Source organism: Ursus americanus, chromosome 31, assembly GCF_024610735.1.
Source record: "Ursus americanus isolate L20-20 chromosome 31, mUrsAme1.1.p, whole genome shotgun sequence".
Taxonomy (NCBI): Eukaryota; Metazoa; Chordata; class Mammalia; order Carnivora; family Ursidae; genus Ursus; species Ursus americanus.
The window spans coordinates 17,871,090-17,883,818 of NC_142157.1; the positions used below are offsets into that span (position 1 = coordinate 17,871,090).

The window sequence follows — 12,729 nt, forward strand, 5'->3', positions numbered from 1 at the left end:
GTCTATATAGAAAAACATACATAATAAGAAGCCATTTACATTACATCAATCATTTAAGGATAACTGTAATTTGCCACTTAATTAGCAACTATAAAGAAGTTCTTTATTATCCATTCTGATCTGTCACCATCTGTCTTTTTTCCACACATTTTTGTTTTTACAGCTGGTGTTAAAAGCTCACTACAGTGTAGCAAATACTTTCAAACATTTAGTATATGCAATATTTTAACATATATTTTCTAAAATTTACATACTGCCTGCAATGAAAAAAATAAAGCCAAGCATCTTAAACACCCTACCTTTAAATTTCAACTTTTAAAACTTTTATAAAATATTACCTCAGATACGAAAACATAACACATTCTATACCATGTCTCAAGAGAGGCAGGAAAAGACAATTCAACGTTGTGAATGTTAAGAAAACGAGGGATTTTTTTCTAAATGCATTAGTACTTCAAAGATTAAAAACTGAAAAATGCAATTTTAACAGTGGAAAATAAGGTCTTAATTATATAAAGAGATGACTGAATTCTGCTAATATCACATTCAAAATGTAAATAAAGTTACATTAAAAAGAATTAAGGTTTTACTATTTATTTTCCACAGTAGCATAAAAATAACAAATATAAATTTATTAAAATAAAACAGCAAATTTGGCATTTTATTTCTATTCCACTTGTCAATTCTTTGTAATATAAAGAAAAAAAAACCTAAAAGTCTAGGACTTAAAAATCTTGAAGCCCAAAATAACTTAGTTTAAAATATACAAATAAACTTTTTAATAAGAGATCAGCAGACTACTCAATCTCTCTACATATTCAAATTTTTATTATCAGCAAAAGCTTAAAGAAAAAGGACAATTCTTCCCCCTCATTTATTCCTAGGGGGCAAAAAAAAAAAAGAATGGGGGGAGGAGGCACTTATTGTATGCTCCACTAATATATTTATCTCCAACGGTTTTTAACATTTATATTTCTCAAAATATTTATGTTCATGTTAAAAACACAAAATAAAAACCTAGAATATAGGGCTAATGGACTGTAAGGTTAGTGGAGTTATTCTGTTCTCCATAAAGTAGGGTTGCCATATAAAATACAGCATGCCCAATTAATTTTGAATTTTAGTTAAACAACATGTTATTTTTTCAGTATAAATATGTCCCATGCATTTATTTGGGGCATACTTACACTGAAAAATAATTTGTTGTTAAGCTGAAATTCAAAATTAAATGGGCATCTTGTTATAGTAGCCTTACCAAAACATACATAAGCTTAGTAAAATTCTACTTCAAGCTTTATAAACTTTAAGCTTTATAATAAATGCAATAATCAACAACTATTATTTACTGAGAACTATTTATATTCCCTACAAATTACCCAGTACTTGTTTACTTACTAAGAATATATACTTTAACTGTTTTAGTGTTTAATTAGGACAGATAAATGATAACAATTCATTAAAAAGAAAGACTATTCTATAGAGCAGAAAGGAAAACTCCAGCTTTTATTGTTTTTTCTCCCCAAACTTAAACTTTATTCCACATCTATTTAAACATTAAAATTACAGTTCAGCTTTGGAAGCACATGTCATAACATAAAAGGTCCCAGAAACATTTTAACAAGGAATACTAGTCTTTGAAGTAATCTTACTACAGCAACTAATCATAAAATAATCTCCAATGATCCATTAGTTATAAATAAAAAATAAATTCTTTTACAAAACTTAATTGCTATTGATCATCGCAAGAACAATTATTTTAACTAAAACGTCGTAATTAATACCTTGCTGGAAAGGACTAGCTGCTGACACAGTCGTTCCTGGATTTCTTCCACCAGGCTTTCTTCCCCTTTGACCTGAGCTGTGAGCTGAAGATTTCTTCCCTTTGCCCTCTGACCCTCTAGCCTCTGAAACATCTTTTCCACTAGTTGTGTGCGCAGAGACTTCTTGGAAGTTTGCATTTGTAAATCGAGCTGCAGTATCTTCCAAGCGCTTCAATGATCCAGAAATAGAGTTGCTGCTAGTGCTTGTATAAGTCTAACATTTTCATTGAGAAAGGAAGTTGAAAAAGAATTGATTAGATTTGGGCTGGGGGGGGGAGAGGGGCCACAGTAACTAAGAAAATCATGTAAAAACAATTATCTGAGTCTACTGAAATAGCATATACCTTTAAATGGCAGCAATTAGTAAAAGTACATTATCAGTCATAGTTACTCAGCAACACACCGTAGGTAGTAATGAAGGAACTTGTTTCTCAAGCAACATCATTTTCAACAAGAAAAAACTACTTCCTAGTCATGAAATTAAAATCAGCTTTAATGTTCAGCACAAAGGCAACAATGAGAGAGAAATAAGGTGCTACAAATTCATTAGAGGACTATATCCATGAGATTATAAGCACAGGTCAGAGCAAGAATTTTTAAAATTCAGGTGAAGTCTGCTTTTCAAAACAGAAAAGATTAAACCCTTTAAAACAGAAGTCATTACTTCCAAGTATTAAGATGAAAGGACAGTTATACTTTGCAGTTTAACATTTTTAAAAATTAGAAGTGTTATTATCCCCTATGGATTCTCAGTCATCCCCTTGATCCAGATATGTTAGGGAAAAATGCAAAATAAAGATCTGTTTGAACAATTATTTTCTAATTTTTAATAATCATTTTAAGACAAAGTGTATGCAAATAATGGTAAATAAAATGACTATGAAAAGGTGAAAATGTGTTCTAACAAATATACATTAATCAACATGCTTCAAAATAAAAGGCTTATAAGGTCCATTGAGTCAGGGATTTTTGTTGCCACTGTTTTAAGTTCACTAAATGCAAGAAAGACAAACAGCCCTAAATTTCTGCTGAATAAATATTTTTCTGATACTTCTATCTAAAATCTCTGATGTAATACAAATAAAAAAATCTAAAAACAAACAAAACGGAAACTTCCCACATATAACCACCACTCAATACAAACCATCAGATAAAGGTGGAAAATGAGAAAGGAATGATAAAATCAGGTTTCAAAATGGTTGGCATTTTTAGCAAAATCAATGTTCCAAATGAGAAATGAAAGAAGACTTCAAATGTTTTGAAAACCAAATACTTGTTACTACTACTTTTCTGCTACTTGCCCCCCATACCATCCTCCCCCCACACCCACCTCACAGCCAAATAGATTTTAATCATCAAATACAAAAGACATTATCTCATAAAAAACAAATTACTATTCTCATAAACAAGAGCCCACAAAAGAGAACAAAGTTCTCAAAGTTAAGTTTTAGGAGAAAACCAATCATGTTTAAGCTGATTTAACTTTGTGGATTACTTTAGAAACATGAACCTTTTCCATGCAGGGCGGGTCACTTTGAAACTGCACCACTTCACTTTTCAAATATTTCTTTCTAATAACTCGTGTTGACCCTGAGGTTCTCCATCGTACCCACACACAAGCCTAGTGAAGTTTGAAAGTCATCTAGGGGCACTTGGGTGGCATAGTTGGTTAAGCACCCAACTCTTGGTTTCACCTCAGATCTTGAGATCAAGCCCCGTGTTGGGCTCCATGTTCAGCAGGGAGTCTGCTTAAGATACTCTCTCCCTCTCCCTGCCCTTCTCACGTGTGTGCCCATGTCTCCCTCTCAAATAAATAAATCAATCTTTAAAATAAATAAATAAATAAATGTCATCCGAAGAGAACACAGTGAGGTTCTTTATTCAGGTACTTTGTCCATATATCAAATAAGCAAAGAAGGAAAAACTAGATGGAGAACCAAACACAGAAATATACAATCCATTTCCACATACCAATCTAAATCGGGGTTGGTCAATTTTCCCATTCATTTAATAGAATGTCCTTGCTTACCCCTAAAGTATAAGTATGTCCATAAATCCAATGAAAATACGGCATAGGGAAGAAAAGGTATTACAAAGAAAGCAATGAATGAAAATTAAGCAAATTTCAGTGACAAAAGTTATACTAAGACCATAGCGTTTTATTTTTTAAAAACTTAGACATCTTCTAAATTGAAAAGATTTCTTAACAAGAAAAAAAATTAAGCTTTAGTTGAAGATTCTAACAGTTATTTTAAAAAATTACACCTAACAACAAGGGAAAAAAGTCTATATGGTTTTATTCGAAGAGAGACTTCCAACCTTAAATCCACCTTTTTAAGTAAATTTAAGAGTATCTATTCCAAAATATGCTGTTTAAATAATATGGAACTGTGGAATTCCATTACAAACACACAATTCAGTCAAAATCAAGAGGTGGAAAAAGAAGTAAAAGGAAAGGGTAGTGGGGAGGAGCTGAAAGAGACACAATGAATAACCGAATGCCACAAATCTGCTCTTTCCTCAGTTTCACAACCTAAATAACTCTCACAGTATGAGCATCTCACTGCTCTGAGAGCAATTCCAGTGCTTAAAAATATACAGTTTCCATGTAAATTAACCCATAAAATACAAACTAACTACTTTGTTTGGTACTTGACTTAACAGAGTCTTGTTTTGTTTTGTTTTCCTTTCCATTAGAGATAAAGCTGCATATTCGGTCATATTGAGTCTCTGAGGAAATGTATATATACTTGGGTTTACACTGTGATTTACAGGCAACTTAAGGACTCTTTTAAAATAAATATTTAGAATATGTAGGATTTTTGTTTTGTGGCTAGCTATAATTTTAGTCCTCAGATAAGATGCAATGCCAATGTACCTACTAAATAACATTCACTGAAGCAAAAAATACACCCAACTTCAAAAAATTTTCATCAGACTCAGAATTCAACAATGACTCTATAATAGGCTAATCGAAGAAATAGATTTTTTCAAAATTATGGTGCCTTAGATTATTTTACAAAGCTCTGTAATCCACATTCAGGAGAAAGAGTCAAAGGGAAGAGAAACAAACAACAGCTGTATCTTCCACCAGCATGATGAAATATAATAATGCTGGCTAAAATATCCTTTAATTTATGTAATATTCAAGTGTCTCATAAAAGCCAGAAATTTTTTACTCAGCCAACTCTCAAAAATGAAGCATAGAAGGAATGAAGACTTTAAAAGGGAGCTTGGGGAGGGGGGATCAGTGAGCTGTGGGGCAATGTTAAGCAGCCTAATTTACATGTTTTTGGAATACCCAAAGGAACGTAGGATGGAAAAAAAATTTAAGTAACAAGAGCAGAAAAAAATTACAAAATTTGATGAAAACAATAAACCTTCCGATCAACTAACCTTAAGCACAAGAAACATGAAGAAAAATGCATGAATAAACATCACGATCAAACTGCTTACAATTAAAAAACAACAATAAAGAGAAAATGATACAAGCAGCCAGTGCGTTTAAAAAAAAAAAAAAAGATGCCTTATGCGCTAAGAAACAAAGATAAAAATGAAAACAGATTTCTCATGGAAAAAATGCAAGTTAGAAAACAAGAAGACAAAGAGAAACAAATTATTAACCTAGAATTCTATACTGAGCTAAAATATCTTTCAAAAAGCAAACACAAAATATAGTTGACCCCATAAACAACACCAGTTTGAACTGTATGGCTCCATTTATACACAGCTTTTTTCAATAAATACAGACTAGCACTGTAAGTATATTTTCTTTTCCTTATGATTTTCTTAATAACATTTTTTCTCTTGCTTATTTTAAGAACACAATATATAATACATATAACACGCAAAATATGTGTTAATTGACTATTTACGTTATCAGTAAAACTTCCAGGTCAATAGTAGGCTCTTAGAAGTTAAGTTTTTGGTAAGTCAAAAGTTATATGCAGATTTTTTTTACTGTGTGGTGGTCCTAACCCCCACATTCTTCAAAGGTCAACTATAATTGCCATTCAGATAAAAATGCTAAAAGAACTAACCACCAGCAAAGCAACAGTACAATAAATGCTGAAGGTTGTCTTTTAGGCAGAAGGAAAACAACAAAGGAAATGTGGATCTAAACAAACCAATTAGGAACACTAGAAACAGTAATTACATGGGTAAATATAAAGGACTTTTTAATTATTTCATCTCTTTATAAGATGGCTTAAACCAAATTAGTAACAATTGTGAGGTTTATGAAATATGTAAAAATTTAAAATATGACAAAAATAGCACAAACCCCAAAAAGGTGGAAGTGCAAGTATGTAAACTGCTGAATTGTATATTCTTATGCAATATGTGAAATGGCATAATATCATTTGAAGGCAGATGCTGATAAAAGATGCATGCCATAAACCCCAGAGCAATCAATAAAATAACAAAGAATTATTACTATTCAGCTAAAACGGATTCATAAAAAATATTCAATGAAAAAGAAAAAAAAGATGAAACAGGCGAGAAAAAAGGATTAGCAAATGATAGATTTAAATGCAACAATATCAGTAATATTATATATAAATTAACTAAACACCCCAGAAAAGGCAGCGACTAGAATACTGAAAAAAGAAACTCAAGACTATACACATGCTGCCAAAAGAAACCCATTTTTAATATAAAGACACAAAGATATTAAAAGTATAAGTGTGGGAAAGAAAATATCAATCTAATACTAATTAAAACAAAGCTGAATTCACAATAGTATTATCAAACAAAATACATTTCAGAACAAGGAATATGGCCAGGACAGAGAAACCTATTCATCAAGGGGATATAAAAATCCAAAATGCTTTTGCACCTAATAAGAAACCTTTAAAATAAATCAAAACCGACAGAATAGAGAAAATGGGGGAAATTGTGAAATACATACTACAGTAAGAGAGATCTAAATCCTCTTCTCAATAACTGAACAAGTACACAGAAAATACATATATATAAATAAGCATACAGAGAGAGACCTTAAAGAGTATAAATCAACTTGACCTAACTTACAGTTACAGAATAACTCCGTTTAATAGGAGCACAGTGAATACACACTGTTTTCAGGAGCACACAGAAAGCTAAACAAGATAATCCATGTTACGTCATATTTTTTTAATTTAAAAAACTTAAAAGAAATTACATAACACAAAGATATTAAATTAGAAATCAGTGACAAGACGATATATGAAAAGTCCCCAAACATTTCAAAAGTAAATAACACACTTCTAAATAACCCATGGATCAAAGAGAAATCAAAAGGAAACCACAAGGTACTAGTTCAACTAAATAAAAACAAAAATACAATGTATCAAAATTCAGAAGTGGTACTTAGAACAAAACGTGTAGCATTAAATGCCTATGTTAATACTTCTGCTGAGACTGTGGTCCAGCATGTAGAAAACTTAGGAGAGGGACACCTGGGTGGCTCAGCCGTTAAGCGTCTGCCTTCGGCTCAGGTCATGATCCCAGGGTCCTGGGATGGAGCCCACATCGGGCTCCCTGCTCGGCGGGAAGCCTCCTTCTCCCTCTCACACTCCCCTCATTTGTGTTCCCTCTCTCGCTGTCTCTCTCTGTCAAATAAATAAACAAAATCTTTAGAAAAAAAATAAAAATAAAAATAATTAGGAGAGAAGAGATGAGGGGTGAGAGGGGTGGGAAGGGGACAAGAAAATAAGAGATGTAACATTTGAGGCAAGAATGACTATGAATGTCCCAAATTAGTGTCAGAAACTATACCACACATGCAGGAAGCTGAGAATACCAAATAAGACAAATGTCAAAACAAACAAACAACCCACACCAAGGCATATCATATTCAAAGTGCACAAAATCAAAAATATAAGAAAAAATCCTGAAAGAAGCTGGAAGGGAAAATAGCCTTACCAATGAAGTAGCAAAGATAAGAATTACATCTGACTTCTCCTCAGAAATAAAGCAAGCAAGAGAGCGATGTGAAATATTCAAAGTTTTGAGAGGAGGAAAAAAAAGAACTAGCATTCTGTACACTGCAAAATTATCCTTCAAAAGTGAAAAACAAGACTCTCAGATAAATAAAAACTGGGAATTTGTTGCCAATAGGCCTACCCTGAAAGAAATGTGAAAAGAAGTTCTTCAGAAAGAAGGAAATGATACAGGTTGGAAACATGGATTTGCATAAAGAAAAGTATCAGAAAATCAATGAAGGTACAATAAAAACTTTCACTTTTTCTTATACTTACTTAATCCAATAATGTTCAAAATGATAGCAACAATATATCTGATTATATAGTCTTACACATATATATGCGTATGTATGCTTTTGGATAAGTGAAATGAATGACAGCATCAACAGAAAAGGTGGGAGGGAGGAATTACGATTATTCTGTTATTGTAAGGTACCTGTACTATTGTGAAGGGGGATAATATTATTTGAAAGTAAACTTGGATTAGCTATAGATATATACTGCACGAAGTAGGGCAACTACGAAAAAAAGTTAATTGATATGTTAAGAAATAAGAGAAAATGGAATCATTAAAAAAAAAACAAAAAAAACCCAATTAAAACCGTTAGAGCCTCGCCTCTCCCCTTCCATCCACCACCAGGCACCCCAGAAGCAATAGTTGCTATGCTGCTTTCCCTCTCCCACCATACCTTCCGCTCTTCCCCTTCCAACTAGAGCCTGCCAGAATGGCTCCTGCAAAGAAGGGTGACAAGAAGAAGGGCCATTCTGCCATCAACGAGGTAGTGACCAGAGAATACACCATCGACATTCGTAAGCGCATCCAGAGAGTGGGTTTCAAGAAGCTTGCCACTCATGCACTCAAAGAGATCCAGAAATTTGCCATGAAGGGGATGGGAATTCCACATGTGTGTACTGACAACAGGCTCAACAAAGCTGTCTGGGCCAAAGGAAAAAGGAATGTTCCATACCGTATCTGTGTGCGGTGGTCCAGAAAACGTAACGAGGATGAAGATTCACCAAACAAGCTCTATATGTTGATTACCTATGTACCGGTCACCACTTTCAAAAATCTACAGACAATTAACGCGGATGAGAACTAATCATTGATTATCAAATAAAGTATAAAAGTGAAAACAAAACAAAACAAAAACAAAAACCCAAGAAGCAGAAAACATTCGGAAGACAAAAACAGGAACAAAGATAAAGAGGAACAAATAGAAAACAGAAACAAATTTGTTAGATATTAACCTCACTGTATCCATAGTCTAAACATCAATTAAAAGAATTGTTAGTGGATCAAAAACAAAGCTTATCTATTGGTTGTCTACAAGAAACACTTAAATTAGGAAAACATACTGATTAAAAATCAATGAATAGAGTATGATATACCATGCTAGCAGTAATCAAAACAAAGTGAGAATAGACAATTAATTTTAGACAAACCAGACTTCAGAGCAAGGAAAGTTTTCAGCAGTAAGGAGTGACACTGCATAATGATAAAGGTGTCAATATTGCAAGAAGACAAAACAATCCTTAATGTGTATGTGCCTAACACCAGAGGATCAAAATACATGATAGAACTACAAGGAGAAACGGATGAATCCACTCTTAGAGATGGAGGTTTTAACACTCTCCTTTCAGAAATGGTCATATCCCCCAGGCAGAAAATTAGTAAAGACATAACTGAAGTAAACACCACCATTAATCAACTGGATATAAATGATATCCATAGAATACTTTATTCAGTATCAGCACAATATATATTCTCCTCAAGTTCTCATGAGACATTCATCAAGATACACTACACTTGGGGATGTGAGGGCGATCTGGCTGCGACATCTGTCACCCCATTGATCGCCAGGGTTGATTCGGCTGATCTGGCTGGCTAGGCGGGTGTCCCCTTCCTCCCTCACCGCTCCATGTGCGTCCCTCCCGAAGCTGCGCGCTCGGTCGAAGAGGACGACCTTCCCCGATAGAGGAGGACCGTTCTTCGGTCAAGGGTATACGAGTAGCTGCGCTCCCCTGCTAGAACCTCCAAACAAGCTCTCAAGATACACTACACTTGGGGGGCGCCTGGGTGGCTCAGTCCTTAAGCATCTGCCTTCAGCTCAGGGCGTGATCCCGGGGTCCTGGGATTGAGTCCTGCATCAGGCTCCCTCCTCTCCTGGGAGCCTGCTTCTTCCTCTCCCACTCCCCCTGTTTGTGTTCCCTCTCTCGCTGGCTGTCTCTATGTCAAATAAATAAATAAAATCTTAAAAAAAAAAAAAAAAGATACACTACACTTGGGGCCATAAACACACCTCAACAAATCTTAAAGAACAGAGATCACATAATTGTGCTCTCAGACTAAAATGAAATTAAATAGAAATTAACAGAAAGATAGCTAGAAAATCCCAGAATGCCTAGATTAAACAACACACTTCTACATAACACAAGTCAAAGAAAGCTCCAGAGAAATATTATTAACTAAAATATTATTAACTAAATGACAATCAAAATACAACCTAAAATTTGTGGGATTCAGTAAAAGCAGTGCTTAGAGTGCTTAGAGATTATGTGAATGCATCTATTAGAAAAGAACAAAGACCTTAAATCAATACTCTAAGCTTCCTCCTTCAGGAAACAAGAAACAAAATGCAAATTAAATCAAAATAAAAGGAAATAATGAAAACTAAAGTAGAAATTAAAAAAGGAACTCAATAGAGAAAAAAAAAATCAACAGATCCAAAAGCTGGTTCTTTGAAAAGATGGATAAAATTGAAAAACCTCTGGCCAGTACATTTAGAAAAGTGAGAGAGAACACAAATTGTTAATACCAGAAATGAAAGATGGAACATAACTACAGATCCCGTAGACATTAAAAGGATCATCAAGGAGTATTATCAACAACTCTATGCCCACAAATTTCATAACCTAGATGAAATGGACCAACTCTTGAAAGATACAAGCTGCCAAACTCACACAAGAAGAATTAGACAATGTGAATAGGCTTATGTCTATTTTAAATTGGGGAGGGGCACTTGGGTGGCACAGTCAGTTGAGCATCCGACTATTGGTTTTAGGTCAGACCATGATCTCAGGGTCATGGGATTGAGCCCCATGTCAGGCCTTGTGCTCAGTGAGGACTCTGCTTGAGTTTCTCTCTCTCCCTCCCCCTCTGCTCCACCCCCCCATTTGCATGCTCGTTCTCTCTCTCAAATAAACAAACAAATAAATAAATAAATAAATCTTTAAAAAAAATTGAGGGGAGCCTGACTCACTCTTGAACATGTGACATTGATCTCTGGGTTGGAAGTTCAAGCCCCACGTTGGGTGTAGAGATTACTTAAAAATAAAATCTTAGGGGTGCCTGGGTGGCTCAGTTGTTAAGCATCTGCCTTCTGCTCAGGGCGTGATCCCGGCATTCTGGGATCAATCCCCACATCAGGCTCCTCTGCTGGAAGCCTGCTTCTTCCTCTCCCACTCCCCCTGTTTGTGCTCCCTCTCTCGCTGGCTCTCTCTATCTTTGTCAAATGAATAAATAAAATATTTTAGAAAATAGATAAATAAAAATAATAAAAATAAATAAAAATAAAATCTTAAAAAAAAACAAATCAATTATTAATAATCCTCCATAACAGAAAGCACCAGGCCTGAATGGGTTCACTGGTAAATTTTACCACACATTTAAAGAAGAAATTATACCAATTTTCTACAATCTTGTTCAGAAGACATAAGCTGAGGGAATACCTCCTACTTCATGCCAGGAGGCCAATATTACTCTAACACCAAAACAGACAAAGAGATCATAAGAAAGAAAAGAACAGAAGAACATCTCTCAAGAAACAGATGAAATCATCTATAAAATATTAGCAAATCAAATCCAACAATCTATAAGAAGAATTATATACCACAACCAAGTGGGATTTATCCCAGGAATGCAAGGCTGGGTCAATATTAAAAAATCAATTAATATAATCCATCACATTGACAAGATAAGAAGAAAAATCATATGTCATATCAATAGTTACAAAAAAAAGCATTTGGGGTGCCTGAGTGACTCAGTTGGTTCAATGTCCAACTCTGGTTTCAGCTCAGGTAATAATCTCGGTTGGGCTCTGCACTCAGGACCGAATCCGCTTGGGATTCTCTCTCTCTCTCTCTCCTTCTGCCCTCCCTCTACTTGCACTCTCTCTAAATAAATTAATTAATTAAATTCTTAAAAAAAAAAAAAAGGAAAGAATAAGCATTTAACAAAGTATAACACCCATTCAAAATAAAAATTCTCAGCAAACTAGGAATAAAAGGGGAACTTCCTCAACTTGGTAAAGAACATGTACAAAAAGCTAACATGCTTATTGGTGAGAAACCAGGTTTCCCACCAATATCAGGAACAAAGCAAGGATGACTCCTCCCTCACCACTGCATTTCAACATCATACTGGAAGTCCTAGTTTATATAAAAAGACAAGAAAAGAAAATATACACTGACTGGGAAGGAGGAAATGAAAGTGTCTTTTTTTTTCAGAGACAACATGACTGTCTATATAGAAAGTCCAAAAACCTCTTGGAACTAGTAAGTGATTATGTAAAAACTGCAGAACAAAAGGTTAATATTAAAAAAGAAAAATTGGGGCATCTGGATGGTTCAGTCAGTTAAGCATCCAACTCCTGATTTCAGCTCAGGTCATGATCTCAGGGTTGTGCGATCAAGCCCCATGTCAGGCTGGGCATGGACCCTGCTTAATAATCCCTTTCCCTCTCCCTCTGTGAAAGAAAGAAAAAGAAAAGAGAAAGGAAAAGAAAAGAAAAAGACAAAGATGGAGAAAGAGAAAGAGAAAGAGAAAGAGAAAGAGAAAGAGAAAGAGAAAGAGAAAGAGAAGAGAAAGAGAAAGAGAAAGGAAAAGGAAAAGAAAGGAAAGGAAAGAAAAAAAGAGAAAAGAAAAAAAAAGGAAAGGAAAAATTGTT

General features: G+C 34.4%; 1 protein-coding gene and 1 pseudogene across 12 annotated transcripts in view; one reads left to right on the forward strand and one right to left on the reverse strand.

The window, feature by feature from the left end:
* The window catches only part of MLLT10 (MLLT10 histone lysine methyltransferase DOT1L cofactor), a 238,176-nt gene that overhangs the window by 66,430 nt on the left and 159,017 nt on the right, over nucleotides 1-12,729 (reverse strand). For all 12 annotated transcript variants that reach the window (XM_045787333.2, XM_087857633.1, XM_045787325.2 and 9 more), the window contains one exon: nucleotides 1,782-2,034. In XM_045787333.2, the coding sequence (XP_045643289.1) occupies nucleotides 1,782-2,034 (253 nt within the window). The remainder of the gene's footprint in view (nucleotides 1-1,781; nucleotides 2,035-12,729) is intronic.
* LOC123785542 (large ribosomal subunit protein eL31 pseudogene) lies at nucleotides 8,491-8,883 on the forward strand (annotated as a pseudogene).